Raw genomic sequence first — 27265 nt, forward strand, 5'->3', positions numbered from 1 at the left:
GCATTATTTTTTACGCGTTTCAAATTTATAATCACTTTCAGGCCTGGTTCCAAGAATACTAAGGCTGATGCCCTGTCACGTAGCTTTCTTCCGGTTCACAATAACAATCCTGTTACCCCCATACTTCCATCTTCGGTCATCTGGGCGGGCCTCACACAAGATTTATTTACCCAGTTAAAACAGCTTCAACACCAAGCTCCTAGAATTACTCCTGCTGGTCGTCTTTACGTCCCTGAGTTTTTGAGAGCTACTGTTTTAACGGAATTCCATGATAACAAAGTTTCAGGGCATCCAGGAGTCTCTAAGACATTGGAGTTAGTCTCTCGCTCAGTATGGTGGCCTGGTCTTTCTAAAGACGTCAAGGAATTTGTTTATTCATGTCAGGTTTGTGCACAGCATAAGGTTCCCCGTTCCTTGCCCATCGGGCAACTTATGCCCTTAAATGTTCCTCTCAGGCCGTGGTCTCATATTTCCATGGATTTTGTGGTTGACCTTCCCCTTTCAGCCGGATTCCGAGTCATATGGGTGGTAGTGGACCGTTTTAGTAAAATGGCTCATTTTATTGCTCTTCCCCGATTGCCTTCTGCCCAAGGGTTGGCAGTTTTGTTTCTCCGCCATGTATTCAGGCTTCACGGGTTGCCTACTGATATTGTTTCTGATCGGGGTCCACAATTCATCGCACAATTCTGGAAATGTTTTTGTGCCTCATTGAAGATGAAATTGTCGTTAACATCCGGTTACCACCCACAATCCAACAGGCAAACCGAACGAGTTAACCAATCATTGAAACAATATTTGCGCTTGTATTCAGCCAAACTCCAGAATGATTGGTCCGAGTTTCTTCCGTTGGCTGAATTTGCTTACAATAATTCTTGTCATTCCTCCACTAAAGAGTCTCCATTCTTTTCAGTTTTTGGTTTTCACCCCAGCGCTAATTCTTTTTTTCATCATTCCTCAGTCTCCTCGCTAACCTTAACCTCCCATCTCAGAGCCATTTGGAAAAAGGTGCACCTTGCTCTCAGAAAAGCGGCCTTTCGAGAGAAGAAATTTTCTGACAGGCTCCGACGTCCTTGCACTTTTAAGGTGGGAGATAGGGTGTGGTTGTCGACTCGCAACATCAGGCTTCGACAATCCTCGGCTAGACTGGGACCCAAATTTATTGGGCCATTTCTTATTATTAAAAGAGTCAACCCAGTTGCCTTTCGGTTACGTTTACCAAGATCTCTCAGGATTGGAAATACGTTTCATTGTTCCCTGTTGAAACAATACGTTTCTTCCAGTAGATTTCCTCGGAAGATCTCTCAGGGTAGATCTCCAGTGGATGTACAGGGACAACAGGAGTTCTTGGTAGAGAAGGTTCTCGATTCCAAATTGTCCCGGGGTCGGCTGTATTTTCTAGTTCACTGGAAAGGCTATGGTCTGGAGGAAAGGTCTTGGGTCCTGGATAAGGATCTTCATGCCCCGAGGCTCAAGAGGGCATTTTTTCGGGAATTTCCTCAGAAACCTGGCTTTAGGGGTTCCTTGACCCCTCCTCAAGGGGGGGGGTACTGTTAGGCGCCAGGGTCCGCTTGTCTGCGCGGCCCGGCGCCTAGCAACTAGAGATGCCGTGCGCGTACAGCCGCCGGCTCCCTAGCAACTCTAGACGCCGGGCGCGCTGAGCCGTACGGACCCTAGCAACGGGGACGCCACTGGCAGACCGCGTTCCCCGTTGCTAGGCTTTAGGAAATTAAGATATTCACCTGCTCTCTGGCCGTGCAGCAAGGCAGCTGCACGGCATTTATTCTAATCAGCCTTTAGCAGCTGATTGGAGGACTCCTTGTTAAATACACTCCCAGGGCTTCTCACAGACGCTTGTAATAGCTTCCTGCATGCTGCCTTTGTTTGCTGAGAGTCTGTTTCCAGTCCTGCTGTATCCGGTCATTCCAGTCCTCAGAAGTCCGGTATTCGGGAGTTGTCATCTCATCCCAAGAGGTCGTTTGGTTCCCTGGAGTCCTGACTGATCACCGTTTTATATCCAGTGGTGTTCGTGAGTTGCGGCTCTGCCGTGTGTTGCGGCTCAGCCGCTTTTCCTTTTATATTTTGTGTTTGGAGCATTTGCGGAGGGTTCCGCTTCCACAAGTCCTCTCTGGTACTCGGCGGTGCCGGGTAGGAGAATTGGACAAGTGGATATTTTGGTTGTCCTTTTCCCTGGCGGTTTCTCCGCACATATTATAGTTTTGAGTTTGCTTAGCCCCTGGCCTGGTTGTTTAGTTAGAGGGCCTCTTGTTATCACCCTGTCTCGGGTTTCCCTTTGTCTCTCATTAAGACCGGGGGGCATCGAAGTTGGGCAGACATAATCCGCCCTTCAAACGCGGCTGCCAAGGGCTCAAGAAACCATAGTCTCGCAGGGGATTTCTGACAACACGGGTGAGACAACAGAGTTAGGGCGCCAGGGGCTATTTTCCTGTCCTGCTCCCTTCCCCAGCATTCCGTTCCAGTGCTCCGGTCCTTGCCATAAGATCTCCTCGGACCAGAGTGCTGGAATCATAACAGTCAGCACTATAAGTGTGTACTGGCACAACATTTACAGCAGGTTATAAGAATCTCATTGTGCTAAGAAGACTCCTTATGTCATCTGTAACAGGTGTCTGATAATACAAGACACATTTGAACAAACTCACCAGTTTCCCAGTTGCACTTTGTCCGCCCTCGTTCAACCAGAAGCCTGGAACCATCGCTGAGTAGTAAGGGCCCCAGACACCAGGCACAAACAGCGGACTCTCACTGATCTGCGGGAATAAAACAAAGACATTATTAATATAATTAGTATCATACATATAAATAAAATTTTAACGTCTGTAATTGTACGATTTTCGAGCATTTCAACTTAGAAAGACAAAAAAAAAAAAACTAAAAATGGCCGATTCAATCTACATACCCTATAAATTATACGTCTGTCTTTCTGTTTTACGTTAACTCAAATACTAGTAGACCAATTTTGATAAAATCTTCACTATTCTATTTGGTATATATCATGGTATAGGACAGGCTATATATCATTGCACCAGTACTCAAGGGGGTAAGTAGCAAACAAAAAATTAATTGTGCGCAGTCTGCGTGGCCTCAGGGTTGTGAATGAGCAGCAATTTGTGCGCAGAGCTCACTATCTGTCTGCGTCCTCAAAACTGAGTCATGTAACATACTCTACAAAGGAGCATTATGATAAAAATCAATGTCTTTTACACTCCTACCGATACTATTAAACTTCACTATTTCATGGTAAGTGTATTTAATATGCAGAAATGCAGCGTAAGAACAAGGAACTGCAATAAATATACGCTTCGGGGTTCCTCAATACAAGTAAAACACCAGAAATGTAAAAAAAAGTCGTCCGAGGCAACTTCAACACGTGCAAAGCCGTTGAACATATATTATACACACGTAATGATGAACCATACAAAACTTCCCCAATTGTGGAGACATGGGGGGGTCATTCCGAGTTGATCGTAGCTGTGCTAAATTTAGCACAGCTACGATCAGGCACTCAGACATTCGGGGGGACGCCCAGCACAGGGCTAGTCCGCCCCGCATGTCAGCGGCGATGCCTTTGCATTTCAAGAGTAGCTCCCGACCACTGCAGCTTTAGCATGCTGGCCAGAAGCTACTCGTCGCTCCCCGGCCTGCAGCGGCTGCGTGTGACATCACGCAGCCGCTGCGGCCCCCCTCCCCATTTGGTCTGGCCACACCTGCGTTGGCCGGACCGCTTCCACGAAATGGCGCCCAAATGCCGCTGTTCCGCCTCCTCCCGCCCAGTGATCGCCTCTGCCTGTCAATCAGGCAGAGGCGATCGCAGCCCTGCTACGGCCTTCTGGCATGCGCCGGCGCACTACGGCGCATGCGCAGTAGGGACCCGTTCGCTCGGCTGCGACAAAAAGCGAGCGAACGGGTCAGAATGACCCCCATGAGACAGAAATGTAAAGGAAACCTCAGGTCTGTAATACCCTGGCTGCACTGTGCACATTATTCCGCTCTCATATACAATTCTGTACTTTATATACAATGTAGTGCAGTACGTGATAATACAATTGATAACACAAAGGCCCTGGTTCTCCAGTCTAGCTAGATCCAAGTCTGAAATCATTGTTTAGTTTGGCTAATGCCATCTGGGAGTGTTTATATTGGACACTTTTTCCAATTATGTTTAAAAGCTTTCTTAAGAAGAAAATGCATTCCCCCAATCACTGGAATGGATCAATTGCTTTTAATGCAATCCTTAGGTAACAGAGGCAGGCAGCTGAGACCCTCAGACCGCCCATGATGAGTAGAGACACCACATACTGTATAGATGTGGATTCGCTCTACGACTCGCTAGTGGCAGATTACACACAGGTCATTTACCAAGTCCAATGTTCCCGATCTGTAGCGCAAATATATCTTTGGACTTGTTGTTCTCCCCGACTCCTGCAATTTATGTTTATCTAATACAGTGCATTTGTCTTGGTGAAGGTGGAGGATCCGATTCGGTCATCACCAGCTTGGAGATGATGGAGAATTTCAGTCCTTTTGGGAGGTAAGTCAAGTCGGGAACTACAAGGGACTCACCTGGTTATACGTCCTCTCTTTGACCTCGTTATAATAATCTAGTCAGGATCTCAGCAGTTGAAATACAGACGGCAGAATCCCAACACTACTTGGAATGCCACAATCCCAGAACCGGAATACTGAACGCCGGGATCCCAAACAAGCGGGGCAGGTAAGCCGCTGGTGGGGGAGGTTAGGTTTATGCTGCAGGGGAAAAGGATTACGGTTAGGATGCGGGGGAGGGAGGGTTTAGGTTTAGGCTGCGAGAAGGGGTCGTTAGGTTTAGGCGCCACCGTGGAGGGTTCGGCTGCAAGGGAGGGAAGGTTAGGTTTAGGCTGCAGGGAGGGGTAGGGGGTCATTGGGGTAAGATAACTATACTTGCCTATGTCGAGATTCTAAGCATCGAGATGCCACGATCGGTCTTCTGACTGCCAGCATATAATTCCCAAACACATGGAGGGAGATTCAAATGTTTGAAAAATCAGTTGGGAGTCTGGTTTTTCCTATCTAATAGACAGACACCCAACCAACTTTTCACACATTTGAATCTAACCCTTTGTGTCTGCGCTGCTCTGCAGGATGAGGCCACCAGGGCGCCAAAATTCACTGCGCCCAACTCCATCCATCTGTGACCTGCTGCTAATACACAAACGCAGATATCTGTGCCTAAGCATAACACAAGGAACACTTGAGGTGCAAAGCTTGTCCAAGAGATGATTATGCTGTGGGTCTCATTAGTTTATTGATCCTATTAGTACAGAATTAATTTAAAGATTCTGAGAAGATTACAATGTTCCAATTGCAGGGGTCAAAGCCATTCCATATTAGCGGCATGACTATGGGCCTAATTCGGGGGCAGCCATCACACTCTGAAGCCCTTAGTAGAGTGCGCTCGCGCAGCATGTGCACCCAGTGGGATGCAAAAGCATTGCACTGGTGCGATCGCCTCTACCTGATTGGCAGGCAGTGGCGGTCACGGGGCGTGTCAATAGTGTTAGAACGCCATTGGGGGGGCGCAGTCCGGACCATTGATGGGGCGAGCCGCAGCAGCTGCGTACGTCACATGCAGCCGCTGCGACCCAAAATATGATGGGTCGCCGCCTGCCAGCGCAGCTAGGCTGCACAGGCAGGGAGCTACTCAGCGGGTTTGAAAGCATTGCTGCCGTTCGATGCTTTCGCACCTGCGCGGGGGGGGGGGAGCAGGGCCTGATATGCGGGGCGGGCTAGCCCTGTGCTGGATATCCTCCCGCATGGCTCTGAATCAGGTCCTATGCCTCCCCACCCTGGGCCTGGGAACAGAGCTGTAACTAGGTGTGCGCCAGCGGTGCCTTGCCCACAGCGCACATGCACTGTGGGCGCAAAACCGCTGGCAGCACGGCCCAGTCGGAGAAGTTGGCCGGCCGCCACCGCAGTGGTGTGAAAGAAAAGCTGCGGCAGGCAGCGGAAATTGGACGCTGCCTGCTGAAATAAGGGTGGGCTGCGGGAGGAGAACACGGAGCAGAGTGAGGACAGCAGCTCCTCCTCCTTCACTCTGTGTGCTCTCTGCTGCGGCTGCCGCCGCTGTACTGTCCCTCCTCATCCGGCGCCCCCTGTTCCCACAGCGGAGCAGCCTCCGTTGTCAGACTCAGACAGAGGAGATGAGTGCAGCGCTGGCCTGGAGGCGGACCCCCGTCATCCAGAACTCGTTGCTACTGGAGGATGGCGGTGACCCCCCGGCCGCTGCTCATGAGGAGAAGACAGAAGAGCGCTCTGGACTTGGAGCCAATGAGGGAGTGCCTGTCGGACCCGCAGGTGCACACGGTGCTGGTGAAGAGGAGCATGCTTACAGGTAACTGTCCCTGGCTGGCTGGCTCTCCCTCTCTCTCTCTCTCCCCCCCCCCCCTTCCAGCCTAATGTGTAAAAATAGGGGACTCTGCCTAATTTGTAAAAAAAGGGGGATTGCCTGCCATTATGTGTAAAAGGGGACTCCGCCTGCCTAATGTGTAAAAAAAAAATGGGGACTCTCCTGCTGTAATGTGTCAAAAAGGGTGACTCCTGCTGTAATATGTAAAATAAAAAAGGATGGACCCTGCCTAATGTGTAAAAAAGGGACTCTGCCAGTCCTAATGTGTAAAAAGGGACACTCTACCTGGCTGTAATGTGTATAAAAAAAAAAAAGGGTCTCTACCTGGTGCAATGTGTGTAAGTGGTGCTGCTGTGCGGCATAATTTGAATAATGGAGACTTCTGTATAGCGTAATAATATGAATTTGTATTGTTTTTGTGGCCATGCCCTCCCCCATGGAGCCACGCCCCTATATTTTTGCCGTGCGCTTAAGGCGCGCACTGCTCCTGTTTATATATATATATATATATATATATACACACACACGTTGAGTATCCCATATCAAAATATTCCGAAATACTGAATTTTTTGAGTGAGACTGAGATAGTGAATCCTTTGTTTTCTGATGGCTCAGTGAACAAAAACTTTATTTAATGCGCAAAGTCATTAAAAAATATTGTATAAAATGACCTTCAGGCTGTGTGTATAAGGTGTATATGAAACATATATGCATTCTGTGCTCAGACTTAGGTCCCATCGCCATGATATCTCATTATGGTATGCAATTATTCCAAAATACGGAATAGTCCGATATCCAAAATACTTCTGGTCCCAAGCATTTTGGATATGGGAGACTCAACCTGTATATATATAGGGGTGCCAATGCTTTTTGTTGCACACTGCGCTAAAATGTCTAGTTACGGCACTGCCTGGGAACATCAGTGGGCAGAGGGGTCCCCCAGCTAGTATGGGCACCCTCACTATTCTGTGCATCATACTTCTACACCCCCCCGGACCTTCATGATGGCAGCTCTGCCTTGTCCTTTAGATCTTCACATCTTTAAGACGGATACTTGCTCACATTTCATGCAAGATTATTAAAAGGGCCCTTTGAAAACCCCCATCCCAAAAGCACTATGGGGGTCATTCCGACCTATTCGCACGCTGCCGTTTTTCGCAGCGTAGCGATCAGGTCACTACTGCGCATGTGTATTCACCGCAATGCGCAGGCACGTTGCACGAGTACAAAGCGGATCGTTGCTGAGCGATGGATTTAACAAAGAATCCATTCGCACAGCCGATTGCAAGGAGATTGACAGGAAGAAGGCATTTCTGGGTGTCAACTGACCGTTTTCTGCGGGTGGTTGGAGAAACGCAGGCGTGTCCAAGCGTTTGCAGGACAGACTGAAGTGATCGCAGCGGCTGAGTAAGCTCTGAGCTACTCAGAAACTGCATAAACTGTTTTTGCAGAGCTCGGCTGCACATGCGATCGCACACTTGCAAAGTGAAAATACACCCCCCTATAGGCGACAACTATCTGATCGCAGCGCTGCAAAAAGTAACTAGCGAGCGATCAACTCGGAATGACCCCCTATGTCATGACAGCCCAAATCCCTCATGCACCTCCTGATTGGGAGAGCAATGCTAAACTATATATTCTGGTGTATGTACAAAATAAGAGGCTACAAAGACACCACATTTGCTCCACAGTTGTAGGTCGTCTTTTAATAAAATGCAAAGCCCATCAAATTCCCACCAGCGCCCTCACCAAGCATGGCAAGCAAGAGGTCTACCTACTGCAGGAGACTCCTGGTTTACAAACTCAGTACAGGCTCATTTCATCAGTGCTTAGAAAACAAGGGAACTTAGGGTCCTTCCCAGGACACATCATATGGGATCACCATGTTCACTGCTCCAGGAGGTTCTTTTGGGTCAAGGATACATGCTGCAGTCTCATGTTTTGCTAGCAATGCTTTTCTGAGAAATCCTTTGACAAGAAGAACAATTAGATGTGATTAGAGAGATGGCTACAATTATAAACAGTGAATGTAAATAGATTATTTACTTGTCAGGCTGATAATGCTGCAATGACTTTAATGTAAACTTTGGAACTGCTGACTTACCGGTATATCAGGACATGTGAGTCTGGGCAGTGTGTATTATACAGTATGGCCTCAAACATATGTATTTATTGTACTGAACAAAAGAAGATTGGGTGAATCCCCCAGCTGGGTCATCCAATGACCTGGGTGAAGCCGTTGAGCAACAGGTCACCAATACTCCTTTCAGACCACCAGGGCTTCCATCAGAAGTTATGGGGCCCAGGACTGATAAAATAGACAGGGCCTCTCCCCCCCAAAAAAAAAATTCTGCCGCACTGCTCCACCACTATGTGATGTCATACATTGTGATGTTACATATACAGTAGGTGGAGTGTTGTGGACCTACAGGAATGGTTTGTAGAGATCTAATGAGCAGGGAAGCCTTGTTTTAAGAAGTCCACCCTGGGCATCAGCCTGCTGTTGATTCACAGACTGGTGCAGCTCTACAGATATTGGCTGTAGGAGCCAGAGGTGGGGCCCCCTCTCTGTAAGGGCCCGGGACACCAGTCCCCCCCTGATGGCAGCCCTGCAGACCACTATTGGTGGGTCGCACCCGGGAGCCGCACACGGGTGCTTCCAGGTGCGACCCGCCTGAGCCCCTTTCACACCGCTATCCCCAGCCCGTCATATTGCCTGTTGGTGTCGTCAGCAATGACGTGTGCAGGGGCGGTGCTTGGAGATCAGATGATCTCCAGTTGCCGCCCGTCCATACAGTGTGAACAAGAAACGGGTCTCATAGACCCGGCAACACGCTCACACCGCACAGCGACCTGGATTAAAGGCTGGTCTGACCCGGGAAAGAGGTACAAACGACATCTTGGCTTTAACAACATCAACAATTGCAAAATAAGCTGCTCCTCTAGAGCTCCTGCATGTAAAGGCAAGTGTCCTCTTTGGCCCAATAACTGGTAATAGAGTTATAAACACCTGCAGTTTAATGGGCAGCACAGATGGTGGAATGGTTAGCATGGGTCATGAGTAGGGAGGACAATTTATCCCGGGCCATTATTTCAATCCCGGGTATAGGGATTGAAATATGGTCAATCCCACGATTGGCTTTTCCCTATGTGGCTGCCCCCCTCGCCCCGCACACATAACTCACCATACATGCAGGACTGGCGGGTGGGAAACATCCTTTTCTCGGCGGCGGGTGACGGCGCAGCGTGACCCGAGACTGCACGTCACACTGCGCGTAGGAGGAGGGAACCGGCCAGCGTCTGAGCGTCCCGAGGACGCTCAAAGTTGATCCCTCAATCCCCAGCATTGGAGCTTCCAATCCCTGGATTGAATCCCGGCCATTACTGGGCCTAAATCCCGGGATCCCGCCGATCCCAGGATTAGCCTCCCTAGTCCCCTAGTCATGAGATCATGGGTTCAAATCCTACCAGGCATTTGTATAGTCTCCCCGTGCTTGCGTGGGTTTCCTCCGGGTTCTCTGGTTTCCAAAAATATACTGGTAGGTTCATTGTCTCCCAACAAAATTAACCCTAGTGTGTTTGCGTCTACATGTGGTAGGGAATATAGATTGTAAACTCCACTGGAGCAGGGACTGATGTGAATGGCCAAATATTCTCTGTAAAGCGCAGCGGAATATGTGTGCGCTGTATAAATAACTGGTAATACATACATACATACAGCGTATCAGTATATACAACAGCAGCAGAGTTGGGCGTGGGGGGTTGGGTATGGGATCCTGGCTGTCTGGATGCAAGCGGTCACATGACCAACACCGACATCGTGACATTGACAAAGCCAACAGGGTACGGGGTAATTATTTTACCTGTCCCCTAACCCACTTGGGCTGGTGGCTAGAGCTAAGACACCGGAGGTGGCGGCTATGGCTAAAACTCATGGGTAGTGGCTACGGCCCCCTCTTGTACCTTCTCACCCCCCCCCCCCCCCACCGATCCCTACCATCGGTACGTCGTGATCCGGCGCCGAGATTCCGAGCGGTGTTGGGATTCTGGCACCTGTCACATGACTGCCGTCATCCTGGGGTAAAGTAGTAGGCGGAGCAGCAGAGAGTGGGCTGCCCTGAGTGCGGGATGGGGGTGTCAGACTTAGGTGGCCCACATATATAATATATATAAGATTTGATCGGCTCTTTACTGACCTTAAGCAAATTGTGTTTTAGGCTGGCAGATAACGTCCTATCTGCAGGAGTCTTGAGATCAGTGGCGTTCTTTGTTTCCAAACTGCGATAATAAACCAAACTGTTGTGCAAAGCGTCTGTGTACAGATTGAACACGCTCTAACATTTGCACATAGGCAGGAACTGAAGGAATACAACTTCACAAAATAACATGCAATACCTATTATTATTAAGGAATACATTTGAGATAATGTACACAATCTAAATTGTATGCAGTTATTTTCAGTATGTGCATATAACAGAGGTGGGAAACTTATGGCACTAAGGGGGACATGTACTAAGCAGTGATAAAAGTGGAGAAGTCAGCCAGTGGAGAAGCTGTCCATGGCAACCAATCAGCATGGACGTAACATTTATAATTTGCATACTATACAGTTGTACGGAGCGGCTGATTGGTTGCCATGGGCAACTTCTCCACTGGCTCACTTCTCCACTTTTATCACTGCTTAGTAAATGTCCCTCTAGGTGTCCCAGCATGCCCTGCCATATAAAAAAAAATGCATGCAGCCTGACCAGGTTCCCACTGAGCATTAATCTATATCACTTGAGCAGATCTGGGAGCAACGCTGTATAAATAGGAATAATTCATGTTCCACTTACGAGATGAAGAACACACAGAGAACACTGCAGTAAATTTACAGAAGCCTTTGCTGGTAATTCTCTCAAGATTTCTGAGAAAACGCAAAAAAATAAGATTTTACTTACCGATAAATCTATTTCTCGGAGTCCGTAGTGGATGCTGGGGTTCCTGAAAGGACCATGGGGAATAGCGGCTCCGCAGGAGACAGGGCACAAAAAGTAAAGCTTTTTCCGATCAGGTGGTGTGCACTGGCTCCTCCCCCTATGACCCTCCTCCAGACTCCAGTTAGGTACTGTGCCCGGACGAGCGTACACAATAAGGGAGGATTTTGAATCCCGGGTAAGACTCATACCAGCCACACCAATCACACCGTACAACTTGTGATCTAAACCCAGTTAACAGTATGATAACAGCGGAGCCTCTGAAAGATGGCTTCCTACAACAATAACCCGAATAAGTTAACAATAACTATGTACAATTTATGCAGATAATCCGCACTTGGGATGGGCGCCCAGCATCCACTACGGACTCCGAGAAATAGATTTATCGGTAAGTAAAATCTTATTTTCTCTATCGTCCTAGTGGATGCTGGGGTTCCTGAAAGGACCATGGGGATTATACCAAAGCTCCCAAACGGGCGGGAGAGTGCGGATGACTCTGCAGCACCGAATGAGAGAACTCCAGGTCCTCCTTAGCCAGAGTATCAAATTTGTAAAATTTTACAAACGTGTTCTCCCCTGACCACGTAGCTGCTCGGCAAAGTTGTAATGCCGAGACCCCTCGGGCAGCCGCCCAAGATGAGCCCACCTTCCTTGTGGAGTGGGCCTTTACAGATTTAGGCTGTGGCAGGCCTGCCACAGAATGTGCCAGTTGGATTGTGCTACAGATCCAACGAGCAATCGTCTGCTTAGACGCAGGAGCACCCATCTTGTTGGGTGCATACAATATAAACAACGAGTCAGATTTTCTGACTCCAGCTGTTCTTGCAATATATATTTTTAATGCTCTGACAACGTCCAGTAACTTGGAGTCCTCCAAGTCACTTGTAGCCGCAGGCACTACAATAGGCTGGTTCAGATGAAATGCTGACACCACCTTAGGGAGAAAATGCGGACGAGTCCGCAGTTCTGCCCTGTCCGAATGGAAAATCAGATATGGGCTTTTGTAAGATAAAGCTGCCAATTCTGACACTCTCCTGGCAGAAGCCAGGGCTAGAAGCATGGTCACTTTCCAAGTGAGATATTTCAAATCCACCTTATTTAGTGGTTCAAACCAATGAGATTTTAGAAAATCCAAAACTACATTGAGATCCCACGGTGCCACTGGAGGCACCACAGGAGGCTGTATATGCAGCACTCCCTTAACAAAGGTCTGGACTTCAGGGACTGAAGCCAATTCTTTTTGAAAGAAAATCGACAGGGCCGAAATTTGAACCTTAATAGATCCCAATTTGAGACCCATAGACAATCCTGATTGCAGGAAATGTAGGAATCGACCCAGTTGAAATTCCTCCGTCGGAGCACTCCGATCTTCGCACCACGCAACATATTTTCGCCAAATTCGGTGATAATGTTGCACGGTTACTTCTTTCCTTGCTTTAATCAAAGTAGGAATGACTTCTTCCGGCATGCCTTTTTCCATTAGGATCCGGCGTTCAACCGCCATGCCGTCAAACGCAGCCGCGGTAAGTCTTGAAACAGACAGGGACCCTGCTGAAGCAAGTCCCTCCTTAGAGGTAGAGGCCACGGATCTTCCGTGATCATCTCTTGAAGTTCCGGGTACCAAGTCCTTCTTGGCCAATCCGGAACCACTAGTATCGTTCTTACGCCTCTTTGCCGTATAATTCTCAATACTTTTGGTATGAGAGGCAGAGGAGGAAACACATACACCGACTGGTACACCCAAGGCGTTACCAGCGCGTCCACAGCTATTGCCTGCGGATCTCTTGACCTGGCGCAATACCTGTCCAGTTTTTTGTTGAGGCGAGACGCCATCATGTCCACCATTGGTCTTTCCCAACGGGTTACCAGCATGTGGAAGACTTCTGGATGAAGTCCCCACTCTCCCGGGTGAAGATCGTGTCTGCTGAGGAAGTCTGCTTCCCAGTTGTCCACTCCCGGGATGAACACTGCTGATAGCGCTATCACATGATTCTCTGCCCAGCGAAGAATCCTTGCAGCTTCTGCCATTGCACTCCTGCTTCTTGTGCCGCCCTGTCTGTTCACATGGGCGACTGCCGTGATGTTGTCCGACTGGATCAACACCGGTTTTCCCTGAAGCAGAGGTTCTGCCTGGCTTAGAGCATTGTATATTGCTCTTAGTTCCAGAATGTTTATGTGAAGAGACGTTTCCAGGCTCGTCCATACTCCCTGGAAGTTTCTTCCTTGTGTGACTGCTCCCCAGTCTCTCAGGCTGGCGTCCGTGGTCACCAGGATCCAATCCTGTATGCCGAATCTGCGGCCCTCCAATAGATGAGGACTCTGCAACCACCACAGAAGAGACACCCTTGTCCTTGGAGACAGGGTTATCCGTAGGTGCATCTGAAGATGCGACCCTGACCATTTGTCCAACAGATCCCTTTGGAAAATTCTTGCGTGGAATCTGCCGAATGGAATTGCTTCGTAAGAAGCCACCATTTTTCCCAGGACTCTTGTGCATTGATGTACAGACACCTTTCCTGGTTTTAGGAGGTTCCTGACAAGCTCGGATAACTCCTTGGCTTTTTCCTCCGGGAGAAAAACCTTTTTCTGAACCGTGTCCAGAATCATCCCTAGGAACAGCAGACGAGTTGTCGGCATTAACTGGGATTTTGGAATATTCAGAATCCACCCGTGCTGTTTTAGCACTTCTTGAGACAGTGCTAATCCCATCTCTAGCTGTTCTCTGGACCTCGCCCTTATTAGGAGATCGTCCAAGTATGGGATAATTAATACGCCTTTTCTTCGAAGAAGAATCATCATCTCGGCCATTACCTTTGTAAAGATCCGAGGTGCCGTGGACAATCCGAACGGCAGCGTCTGAAACTGATAGTGACAGTTTTGTACAACGAACCTGAGGTACCCCTGGTGTGAGGGGTAAATTGGAACGTGGAGATACGCATCCTTGATGTCCAAGGATACCATAAAGTCCCCCTCTTCCAGGTTCGCTATCACTGCTCTGAGTGACTCCATTTTGAACTTGAACTTCTTTATGTACAGGTTCAAGGACTTCAGATTTAGAATAGGCCTTACCGAGCCATCCGGCTTCGGTACCACAAAAAGAGTGGAATAATACCCCTTCCCTTGTTGTAGAAGAGGTACCTTGACTATCACCTGCTGAGAGTACAGCTTGTGAATGGCTTCCAAAACCGTCTCCCTTTCGGAGGGGGACGTTGGTAAAGCAGACTTCAGGAAACGGCGAGGTGGATCCGTCTCTAATTCCAACCTGTACCCTTGAGATATTATCTGCAGGATCCAGGGATCTACCTGCGAGTGAGCCCACTGCGCGTTGTAATTTTTGAGACGACCGCCCACCATCCCCGAGTCCGCTTGAGGAGCCCCAGCGTCATGCTGAGGCTTTTGTAGAAGCCGGGGAGGGCTTCTGTTCCTGGGAAGGAGCTGCGTGTTGCTGTCTCTTCCCTCGACCTTTGCCTCGTGGCAGATATGAATAGCCCTTTGCTCTCTTATTTTTAAAGGAACGAAAGGGCTGCGGTTGAAAAGTCGGTGCCTTTTTCTGTGGGGGAGTGACTTGAGGTAGAAAGGTGGATTTCCCGGCTGTAGCCGTGGCCACCAAATCTGATAGACCGACTCCAAATAACTCCTCCCCTTTATACGGCAAAACTTCCATATGCCGTTTTGAATCCGCATCACCTGACCACTGTCGCGTCCATAAAGCTCTTCTGGCCGAAATGGACATAGCACTTACCCGTGATGCCAGTGTGCAGATATCCCTCTGTGCATCACGCATATAAAGAAATGCATCCTTTATTTGTTCTAACGACAGTAAAATATTGTCCCTGTCCAGGGTATCAATATTTTCAATCAGGGACTCTGACCAAACTACCCCAGCACTGCCCATCCAGGCAGTCGCTACAGCTGGTCGTAGTATAACACCTGCATGTGTGTATATACTTTTTTGGATATTTTCCATCCTCCTATCTGATGGATCTTTAAGTGCGGCCGTCTCAGGAGAGGGTAACGCCACTTGTTTAGATAAGCGTGTTAGCGCCTTGTCCACCCTAGGAGGTGTTTCCCAGCGCTCCCTAACCTCTGGCGGGAAAGGGTATAATGCCAATAATTTCTTTGAAATTATCAGTTTTTTATCAGGGGCAACCCACGCTTCATTACACACGTCATTTAATTCTTCTGATTCAGGAAAAACTATAGGTAGTTTTTTCATACCCCACATAATACCCTGTTTAGTGGTACCTGTAGTATCAGCTAAATGTAACGCCTTCTTCATTGCCAAAATCATATAACGTGTGGCCCTACTGGAAAATACGGTTGATTCGTCACCGTCACCACTGGAGTCATCGCCTGTGTCTGGGTCTGTGTCGACCGACTGAGGCAAAGGGCGTTTCACAGCCCCTGACGGTGTTTGAGTCGCCTGGACAGGCACTAATTGATTGTCCGGCCGCCTCATGTCGTCAAACGACTGCTTTAGCGTGTTGACACTATCCCGTAGTTCCATAAATAAAGGCATCCATTCCGGTGTCGACTCCCTAGGGGGTGACATCCTCATATTTGGCAATTGCTCCGCCTCCACACCAATATCGTCCTCATACATGTCGACACACACGTACCGACACACAGCAGACACACAGGGAATGCTCCTAACGAAGACAGGACCCACTAGCCCTTTGGGGATTCAGAGGGAGAGTTTGCCAGCACACACCAAAAGCGCTATATATATATCAGGGATAGCCTTATAATAAGTGCTCCCTTATAGCTGCTTTGTTATATCAAATTATCGCCATAAATGTGCCCCCCCCTCTCTGTTTTACCCTGTTTCTGTAGTGCAGTGCAGGGGAGAGACTTGGGAGCCGTCCTGACCAGCGGAGCTGTGAGAGGAAATGGCGCCGTGTGCTGAGGAGATAGGCCCCGCCCCTTTTCTGGCGGGCTCGTCTCCCGCTATTTAGAGAAATCAGGCAGGGGTTAAATATCTCCATATAGCCTCTAGGGCTATATGTGAGGTATTTTTAGCCTTTATAGGTAATCATTTTGCCTCCCAGGGCGCCCCCCTCCCAGCGCCCTGCACCCTCAGTGACTGCCGTGTGAAGTGTGCTGAGAGGAAAATGGCGCACAGCTGCAGTGCTGTGCGCTACCTTTTGAAGACTGCAGGAGTCTTCAGCCGCCGATTCTGGACCTCTTCTGTCTTCAGCATCTGCAAGGGGGCCGGCGGCGTGGCTCCGGTGACCATCCAGGCTGTACCCGTGATCGTCCCTCTGGAGCTTGATGTCCAGTAGCCAAGAAGCCAATCCATCCTGCACGCAGGTGAGTTGACTCCTTCTCCCCTCAGTCCCTCGCTGCAGTGATCCTGTTGCCAGCAGGAATCACTGTAAAATAAAAAACCTAGCTAAACTTTTTCTAAGCAGCTCTTTAGGAGAGCCACCTAGATTGCACCCTTCTCGGCCGGGCACAAAAATCTAACTGGAGTCTGGAGGAGGGTCATAGGGGGAGGAGCCAGTGCACACCACCTGATCGGAAAAAGCTTTACTTTTTGTGCCCTGTCTCCTGCGGAGCCGCTATTCCCCATGGTCCTTTCAGGAACCCCAGCATCCACTAGGACGATAGAGAAAAAATCATTAAAAAAAAAAATCTGTTTTTGTTTTGAAGCCGTAGGCCGTGCCAAGAGATTCACGTGGCATCTGCAATAATATCTAAAGAAACACATTTGGCCACGTGCTCTGCAAGAATAACTTCCAGCAATCCTAATGTGTCCGCTGACCTATTCCAGTTACAGTATCTGAGTCATTTCTGGGCCGAACAGATCAATCTGGGGCCCGGCCGAGAACCTTAATAAAGGTTTCATTTCAGCCGGTTACTGCTCAATTTAAGCATATCAATTAGCCAGGATTCCAGGAGTAAGTCTCAGGGTTTTAAGCTGTCCAGAAGCTATTTGTCGGCAGAAAGGGAGTAATCTGATGGCTGATCATTATCTGCCGCATCAAGTTACAGCACGTTCCACACTAATAACTAGATTAACTTCCCCTAATGTGCTTTGATATAAAATGTTAACTGCCTTTCTGTGCATAATAGACGGGAGAGATTACACACGAGCCTGGGGAATAACCAATTATATCCAATTAGACAGCAGTGCTGTGACTCCTCATTATACAACGACACGGAATATTAGGAGAACAATCATTAAAGGATAACTCCACAGATAACTGATCGATAATTTTTGGGCAAAGTAATTAAATGTAAACAATGCAATTGAATAAACCTTAAGTTGGACAAGGGACGGACCGGGGCTGTAATTGTGCCCTAGCATCACTTTCTGCTCGATCGCCCAAAAAAGGGGCATGGCTACATGGGAGACGTAGGTCAAGGAGGCGTGGCCACGTAGCACACCACGCCTCCCTGCATGCAAGCCAAGCCCAGGTAAGTGATACTCAGTCTTCATTTTTAACTACATGAACTTAACCCCCACAAATATTTTCATGGTTTAAAGCATTTAGCAATTTACTTCTAGGGATAGTGGAGAAAGTCACTCATGGGAGAGTCCAGGCCGGGGTTCCCAAACGCTGTAATAAAGGCACCCGACAGACTAGAATGTAAGGATATTCATACTTGAGCACAGGTGACATCATTAGTATCTCTGTCATGGGATGGAGATGGCATCTGTCATTTAGACTTAAACACCTGTACTCAAGCATTGATAAACTCTGGTCTAGGCAGACCTTGGTGCACTACTATCCTCATCGTAATGTTTGCTAATGTAATGGCCGCTAGTGGCACAAAGATCAGCCACAATAGTTGTAGGGTCATTCGTGGTCATTGCTATTAGTAGTGACCTTTGCAATAGAACTTACTGCAGTCACTGTCCGTAACTGCTCTCCAACTAAGGGGCTAATTTTCGCACAGTGGGCGATCAGGTCTGAACTGCGCATGCATATGCACCGCAATGTGCAGGCGCGATGGTCCGCAGCAACGGGATGGTGCGAAAAAAACGTTCACACAGGCGATTGCAAGAAGATTGACAGAAAGAGGGCATTTGTAGGTGGCAACTGACCGTTTCTAGGGAGTGTCCGGAAAAACGCAGGAGGGACCAGGCGTTTTGTGGGAGGATTCGCGACGTCAGCTCCGGCTCCGATCATCGCAGCGGCTGAGTAAGTCCTGGGCTGTGCAGAGACTTGTGCAGCTCTCCTGCACATGCGAACGCACCTCTGCACAGTAAATTACCCCTCCCCTGTAGGCGGCGACTATCTGATCGCAGGGATGCAAAAAACGCACCCTAGCTATCAGGTCTGAATTACCCCCTAAATACAAGGCCTAATTCAGTAAGGATTGCAAATTCTGCTAATCAGCAGAATTTGCAATCCTTTTGTTCGCATGCTGGTGTCACCCATCGCAGGGCAAGCCCGCCCAGCACGCTGACCGCCGCCTCCCCCCTTCATCAAGCAGAAATTGCGATGCGATCGCAATTTCTGCTTGATAGCAGAAATTAAGGTTGCCTCCTGCCGGTGCAGCTTGGCTGCGCCCGCAGGAGGACCATCGCCATGTTTTGACATCACACCCAGCCGCCGCAATCATGCCCGCGCAACGCCCCCGTTTCCTATACACCGCCTGCGTTTGGCTGCCTCCGCCCCCGCAATGCTCTGTCTCTGCCAAGGAACCGGAGCGTTGCCGCCTGTCCTGCGAACACCTCTGCCTGATTGGCAAGCAGAGGCGATCGCATATTCTGCGGCCCCCGCTGAAAATGTGGGCGCATGCACCTGCATCTTTTTTGTTATTTTTGCGGTTGGATCTCGATCTGCGATCCAACCTGAATTAGGCCCACAGGCCTGTGTATCCCTGCGTCCGGACCACCCGTAACCGTTCTTTAGTTTCACAGCCAATCATCATCATCAGTGTGCACTCTCTCTTGTGCAAAAGATCCATCTGAAAATAGGCATATTTATCCTTTGCACAGCTTAGCATAGACCAGAATTCCCAGCCACGCACCCCATGTGAACAGCTTAGCTGCAACTACTCAGCTGCAAGTGGAGATGCGCACGACCCTTCATTGCTTGTATCTGCGTACCCTGGGTTCCAAACCATGCACACTGCAGAAACTAGCTAGGCACAATCAGGGCCATCAAGAGCTGAGATGGGCACCATGGGACAAGGTCAAATCCAGGAGACATGGCCCCAAAGCAAGCTGCAGCAGAGGGGTGTCTCCGGGAGAGGGGAGACTGCTTCTGCTCAGCTGAAGCAGCCTCCCAGCATCCTTTGCAGCTCAGTACACAGCAGTGTGTGCTGGGATGGGGAGGGATACGGCTGTCACCGAGCAGCAGCAAGTCTCTTTGTCTCTCCCTGCTGGTGGTGCTGTTGTGCTGCACTGCTCTGCTAACCAGCAGCCAGAAAAGCAACTGACTCAGGCCCCTCCCAATTGGCCTGGGTTCTGGTAAGTAGTATCCACCCTCCCTCCCTGCACCCCTGGATACATTCCACAAACTGACTTTTGTTCAACTCTGTATAAGTACCAAAGTCAGTGACCAATATGGCTGCCAAAGCGGCCAACTAAGGTAAAGCAAGGTCAGACAAGTGTGTCAGGCTGCAAGAGGCAGGCAGGCAAATCATTTGGGGGTCTATTCATGAAGCAGTGAAAAGAGTGTAGAAGTAAGCCTGTGGAGAAGTTGCCTATGGCAACCAATCAGCTGCTCCGTACATCTGTATAGTATGCAAATTAGTAATGTTACGTCAATGCTGATTGGTTGTCATGGGCAACTTCTCCACTGGCTCACTTCTTCACACATTTCACTGATTCATGAGTAGACCCCTTGGTGCTTTTTGCCAAACTGACCACAAAATCGATAGTGATAGAGAAGGGATCCAGTCAGGATCCCGACTGTCGGGATCCCAGAAGTCCAATACCGACGCTGGCATCCTAACAAGGTTCAAAAGCCCACCAGTCCTGATCGAGTGTATGCAGGGCTGCTGGAGAGATAAGCAGCAGGAAGGGCGGTTAGGTCTTGGCGTCACTGGGGAGGTTAGGGTTAGGATGTGGGGGGAGGCCGAGATGGTTCGGTTTAGGCTGCAATTTACCTTTCCATGTCGGGATTCCCACCACCTGAATGCCGCGATCGGTACGCTGGCATTTCATACCCAATACATAGAGTAGACGCGTTGCCGTGTAACATATACAGTACATTTTTTTGGTAGTTTTTGCAGGCCCCTATTTCTCTGCCGGAATTGCAGCATTTCAGTGGCAGTGCCTACATTTTTTAATTCACGTCATGGGATATCTGACTATTATTACCCGTCCCGTAAAAACATAAACGCACCAGATAACCATCACATTAGCAAACATGCGTCTTCATTAGTCTCATTCATGTAATTATACAGTTGTTTTCATTTAGTTTATACACTTGTTTTGTTTAACGTACGTGGAGATAGTTTTCATGTGGTAAACGTATCTGCCTTGCTGATCAGCAGTTAATGGCCCTGTTCTTGGGATGGCACGAGCAGGGGACAGAGTGTCACGCCAAGGGCCAGGAAGCACTTGATATACACATGTTGGTTTGGCCGACCGCGAGGCTGAAAAGATCGCGTTACAAGAACACTGTGAGCCAGCTTGTCTTTCCTGCCCTGTCTACACCCGAGATGAATGCACGGGGCACACAAAACACTTGCTCCAAACTATACCCAGGACTCAGGTTACACAGTTGGCGGCAACGCCATGGTGTTTCCCTGTCAAAACTTAGACACTGAGCTGCAGCCGCACAAAACAAGTTGTCGTGGACGCCGAATCCAAGATAAAAAAAGAGGAGAATAAAAACAAATAAATGTTGAAGAGTAATAATAAAACTAAGACTAGCAGACACAGCTCTTGCATAGCCCTGACTATACCTTTTGGACTTGATGGGGTGACATAGTAAAAATGTGCAGTAATTGCAACAAATCAGCATTAAGGGGTCTATTTACTAAGCCTTTGATAGATATAAAGTGGACGGAGATAAAGTACCAGCCAATCAGCTCCTAACTGCCATGCCACAGGCTGGGTTTAAAAAATGACAGTTAGGAGCTGATTGGCTGGTAATTTATCTCCATCCATGGTTTAGTATAGACCCCTTAGTTTTGTTTTTCCAAGTGTTAGACTAATGATAGTACAGATGTGATTGGTTGCTATGGGTAACTTTACATTAAAACATTATTGGGATATCACTGCCATTATTCCTATTATAATAATTTTTGTTTGTTTTTTTTATTTGCCCCCATACATACCTCCCAACTCTGAAGAACAGGGAAGCGGGACATCTTGGCGCGCGTTGCGCGCCCGCGCCCAAAAGGGGCGTGGCCTATGTGAAAGGGGGCATGGCTTCGCGGGAGGGCCCGTGATCGCGAGCCAAGCCCCCGTTTTCGGCACTGAGGGGGCATGGCCAGGGCTCTGTGAGCTGCTGGCATGCCCCCTCTCCCTCTAGCTCACTGGAAGATGCGCACAGCGTCTATTCAACGCTGCTCTGCTCTCAACTGAGCAGCGAGTGATCAGGAGCCTCCCAACTGCCCCCCCCCCCCCCCCCACACCGGACACTGCGGCCCGCGGGAGGGACAGCGGGACAGACACAAAAAAACGGGACTGTCCCGTGAAAATCGGGACAGTTGGGAGGTATGTCCATATGCTTTTCTTTCTGCACCTGTGTATTCACATAACTCCCAAATCACACGTTATAAAAAAGGGCATTTCTGCAGCAGGGTACACTGGGTTCCACAGGGATAACATCGGGGTGTACAGTAGGATCATGATCCGAGGCACCAACAGGCTAAAAGTTTTGACTGTTCCCAAGATGCTCAGCGCCGCCTCCTCTATAACCCCGCCTCCGTGCACAGGAGCTCAGTTTGTAAGTTGGTGCCTGCAGTGCAGGACACTAACAGGCAGGGCTGCTCTAGCAGCCCTGATAAAGAGCTTTTTAAAGAAAATAGAAGACTTCAAGGGCTGCAGCAGAGGCACTCTAGTGCTAGATGTCATTCTGACATCTCATGCTGCAGCTCCATCACCTCCCCCAGCGGCGCTGTATACTCCCGCGCCCTGGTTGCCGGGTACTTACAACGAACGCAGGGCTCCGGTCTTTCTCATCAGGCACACACACTCACCGCAGCTCTCTAGGATGGCCATTAGGAGACGGGCCGCGCGCTGGCGTGGACACTGTGTTGGTACAGGGACCCCACTAGACCACCAGGGCAGGGACACAGGTCGGATTCTACTATAATCCATTTTTCTAAGGCCCACAGTACCCGGTGGTGAAGCAAGGGGATAAGGCTCTGACCTGTAGCCCCAGCCCCAGGGTGCCATTTACAGTAAATGTTCCCGGCCCTGGAGCTGCATCTCTCTCTCTCCCTCACTCCCGGTCAGCGTCATCACTACATGCTGAGCTGATTCTGGGACTGGTGGGCAAAGTCTCCTCTGTAAAGCCGCCTGCATCATCAGTGCTGTGCGTTTTACAGGACACTTAGGTATTCTACATGTCTTTTGACAGTGCTAGTTAAGAAACAGTGCATTACTACAGGACTATTTAGTACAAGTACCCTGTGATATACATCCAGCCTTTACTGTGCATTGATATACCTATAAGTCTATATAGCTTTACTTAGTACTACTTAGTATTGCTAGTCAAGTGCAGTTTTATTGTTTATCATAATTTCTGCATTGTACATGTGACTCTGTGTGTGCATATAGCTGCTGTGTGATTTCTACTCCCGTGTATCTCACTCAGATTGCTATCCCTATTTTCTGTACCCTGAGGGGGGCTAAGTGCGTCAGGGTCATTATTTGATATAGGTGTTTCACAGGATATACTTATTGTGTATTTCTCTTACGTCCTAGAGGATGCTGGGGACTCCATAAGGACCATGGGGTATAGACGGGCTCCGCAGGAGACATGGGCACCACAAAGAACTTTAGATGGGTGTGCACTGGCTCCTCCCTCTATGCCCCTCCTCCAGACCCCAGTTAGATCCTGTGCCCAGAGGAGACTGGGTGCATTACAGGGGAGCTCTCCTGAGTTTCTCTGAAAAAGAATTTTGTTAGGTTTTTTATTTTCAGGGAGCACTGCTGGCAACAGGCTCCCCGCATCGTGGGACTGAGGAGAGAGAAGCAGACCTACTTAAGTGATAGGCTCTGCTTCTTAGGCTACTGGACACCATTAGCTCCAGAGGGTCGGAACGCAGGTCTCACCCTCACCGTTCATCCCGGAGCCGCGCCGCCGTCCTCCTCACAGAGCCGGAAGATAGAAGCCGGGTGAGTATAAGAAGATAGAAGACTTCAAAGGCGGCAGAAGACTTCACATCTTCTCTGAGGTAACGCGCAGCGCCATTGCTCCCACACACAGCACACACTGCAGGCACGGATGGGTGCAGGGCGCAGGGGGGGGCGCCCTGGGCAGCAATAATAAACCTCTAGGACTGGCTAACAGACATATATAGGCTAAGGAGGCAATATATATTAAATCCCCCGCCAGTATTAAAAAATTGAGCGGGACCGAAGCGCGCCGCTGAGGGGGCGGAGCTTGATCCCACAGCACTAAGCAGCGCCATTTTCTCCACAGCACACTGCAGAGAAGCTGGCTCCCCGGACTCTCCCCTGCTGAACACGGTGACACAGGGCAAAAAAGAGGGAGGGGGGGGGGGGGGCACTTGTAAGGCGCAGTGAGTGTATAGATATATACATACTGTATAATTATATAAAAGCACTGTTTATCTGGGAATTTTGTTTCCAGTGTCAGTTGACGCTGGGTGTGTGCTGGCATACTCTCTCTCTGTCTATCCAAAGGGCCTTATTGGGGAACTGTCTCCATATAAATTTATTCCTGTGTGTGTGGGGGTGTCGGTACGCGTGTGTCGGCATGTCTGAAGCGGAAGGCTCATCTAAGGAGGAGGTGGAGCAGATGATTGTGGTGTCTCCGTCAGCAACGCCGACACATGATTGGTTGGACATGTGGAATGTTTTAAATGCAAATGTGACCTTGTTACATAAGAGATTAGACAAAGCAGAGTCCAGGGATAATACAGGGAGTCAATCAATGGCTTTGACGGTGTCACAGGGCCCTTCAGGGTCTCAAAAACGTCCCCTATCCCAAATAGCAGACACTGATACCGACACGGATTCTGACTCCAGTGTCGACTACGATGATACGAGGTTACACCCTAGGGTGGCCAAAAGCATTCATTATATGATTATTGCAATAAAAGATGTTTTGCATATCACAGATGACCCCTCTGTCCCTGACACGAGGGTACACATGTTTAAGGAAAAGAAACCTGAGGTAACCTTTCCACCATCTCATGAGCTGAATGCGTTATTTGAAAAGGCTTGGGAATCTCCAGACAAGAAACTGCAGATTCCCAAAAGAATTCTTATGGCGTATCCTTTCCCTGCACAGGACAGGGTACGGTGGGAATCCTCGCCCAGGGTGGACAAGGCTTTAACGCGCTTATCCAAGAAGGTGGCGCTACCGTCTCCAGACACGGCAGCCCTCAAGGATCCTGCTGATCGCAGACAGGAAACGACTTTAAAATCAATATATACACATACGGGTGCTTTACTCAGACCGGCAATAGCATCGGCTTGGGTTTGTAGCGCTGTAGCAGCTTGGACAGATACCTTGTCAGCTAATATTGATACCCTAGATAGGGATACCATTTTATTGACCTTAGGTCACATTAAAGACGCAGTCTTATATATATGAGAGACGCTCAGAGAGACCTTGGGCTGCTAGGTTCGAGAGCCAACGCCATGGCGATTTCTGCTAGGCGAGCACTGTGGACCCGCCAATGGACGGGTGATGCCGACTCAAAAAGGCATATGGAAGTTTTGCCTTACAAGGGTGAGGTTTTAATTGGGGAAGGTCTCATGGACCTGGTTTCCACAGCTACCGCGGGTAAATCTACCTTTTTGCCTTATGTTCCCCCACAGCAAAAGAAAACACCACAGTATCAGATGCAGTCCTTTCGGTCGCATAAGTCCAGAAGAGGTCAGGGCTCTTCCTTCCTCGCCAAAGGTAAGGGTAGAGGGAAGAGAATGCCTGCTACGGCTAGTTCCCAGGAGCAGAAGTCCTCCCCGGCCTCTACTAAATCCACCGCATGACGCTGGGGCTCCACTGAGGGAGTCCGCGCCGGTGGGGGCACGTCTTCGACTTTTCAGCCACGTCTGGGTTCAGTCGGACGTGGATCCTTGGGCGATGGAAATTGTATCCCAAGGCTACAAGCTGGAATTCGAAGACGTGCCTCCTCGCCGATTCTTCAAATCGGCTTTACCAGCTTCTCCCCCAGAGAGGGAGATAGTTTTAGCGGCAATTCAAAAGCTGTGTCAACAGCAAGTGATTATCAAGGTTCCCCTGATTCAACAGGGAAAAGGGTACTATTCAACCCTGTTTGTGGTCCCGAAACCGGATGGATCGGTCAGACCCATTCTAAATTTAAAATCCCTAAACCTGTACTTAAAAAGGTTCAAGTTCAAGATGGAATCGCTCAGGGCGGTTATCTCCAGCCTGGAAGGGGGGGATTTTATGGTGTCACTAGACATAAAGGATGCATACCTTCACTTCCCCATATATCCTCCTCATCAGGCATACCTGAGATTCGCTGTACAGGACTGTCATTACCAGTTTCAGACGTTGCCGTTTGGGCTTTGCACGGCCCCGAGGGTTTTCACCAAGATAATGGCGGAAATGATGGTGCTCCTGCGCAGGAAAGGAGTCACAATTATCCCGTACTTGGACGATCTCCTGATAAAAGCGAGATCAAAGAAACAGTTGCAGAAAAGCGTGTCGTTCTCCCTGAGAGTGCTGCAACAGCATGGCTAGATTCTTAATCTACCAAAGTCACAGTTGGTTCCTACGACTCGGCTGTCGTTCTTAGGCATGATTCTGGACACAGAACAAAAGAGGGTTTTTCTCCCGATGGAAAAAGCCCAGGAACTCCAGAACATGGTCAGAGACCTGTTAAAACCAAAGAGAGTGTCAGTACATCAATGCACTCGAGTACTGGGGAAAATGGTGGCGACCTACGAGGCCATCCCCTTCGGCAGGTTTCATGCGAGGACTTTTCAGTAGGACCTTCTGGACAAGTGGTCCGGGTCCCATCTTCATATACATCAGAAAATAACCCTGTCCCCAAGGGCCAGGGTGTCTCTCCAGCATGGAGCAATGAAAAGAGTGAAATTGGAAGGTTCCGGAATTCCTCCCTCCTCCCTTCATGCAAAACACCGGCCGCAGGACCTGGTAGGGTTCTCCTAGTATTCTGGATGCAGGTAGATGGATCATTCCATTGCTCCATGCTGGGAGCCTGACACGGTACGGTTCCAATTTTACTATATAGTGAATTTGTCACTTTTATTGGATATGAGCATTTTATGTATTTTAATTCAATAAACTCACTTTTTATTTGAATTACTACACTATATGCGCTATCTCTTCTTTCTATGACGAACACAAGGAAAAATCTCTAATTTATTTTGGGAGAAGAATTAACATCTAGAAAGAAGAATTTTTCAAGTGAAACATAGGATTCATTTTGGGACTATTTACCAAGACCATCACGTGACTTTTTGTTCTTAGGGTGGGAGCGCCAACGGTGTATTCAACAAATATCTGCTGTCTATTAGTCATTTAGGTGATTGGGAGTCACCAGAATACACCCAGGCTGCCTCCATCTTTACCAAGCGCTATTCTCTGTTCCACTCACATTTTGATTTCATATGAACCAACCTATTGTGGTGCATGTGGCTACGGGGGACTTGGAGGACTCCAAGTCCCTTGATGTAATCAGGGCCTTAAAAATTTACGTAGCCAGGACGGCTCTGATTAGGAAAACAGAGGCGCTGTTTGTCCTGTATGCAGCCAACAAGGTTGGCGCTCCTGCTTCTAAGCAG

General features: G+C 48.9%; 1 protein-coding gene across 6 annotated transcripts in view; it reads right to left on the reverse strand.

The window, feature by feature from the left end:
- Nucleotides 1–27265, reverse strand: part of FGGY (FGGY carbohydrate kinase domain containing) — a 533714-nt gene that overhangs the window by 116902 nt on the left and 389547 nt on the right. For all 6 annotated transcript variants that reach the window (XM_063939260.1, XM_063939262.1, XM_063939261.1 and 3 more), the window contains one exon: nucleotides 2661–2768. In XM_063939260.1, the coding sequence (XP_063795330.1) occupies nucleotides 2661–2768 (108 nt within the window). The remainder of the gene's footprint in view (nucleotides 1–2660; nucleotides 2769–27265) is intronic.

Source organism: Pseudophryne corroboree, chromosome 9 (assembly GCF_028390025.1).
Source record: "Pseudophryne corroboree isolate aPseCor3 chromosome 9, aPseCor3.hap2, whole genome shotgun sequence".
Lineage (NCBI taxonomy): Eukaryota > Metazoa > Chordata > Amphibia > Anura > Myobatrachidae > Pseudophryne > Pseudophryne corroboree.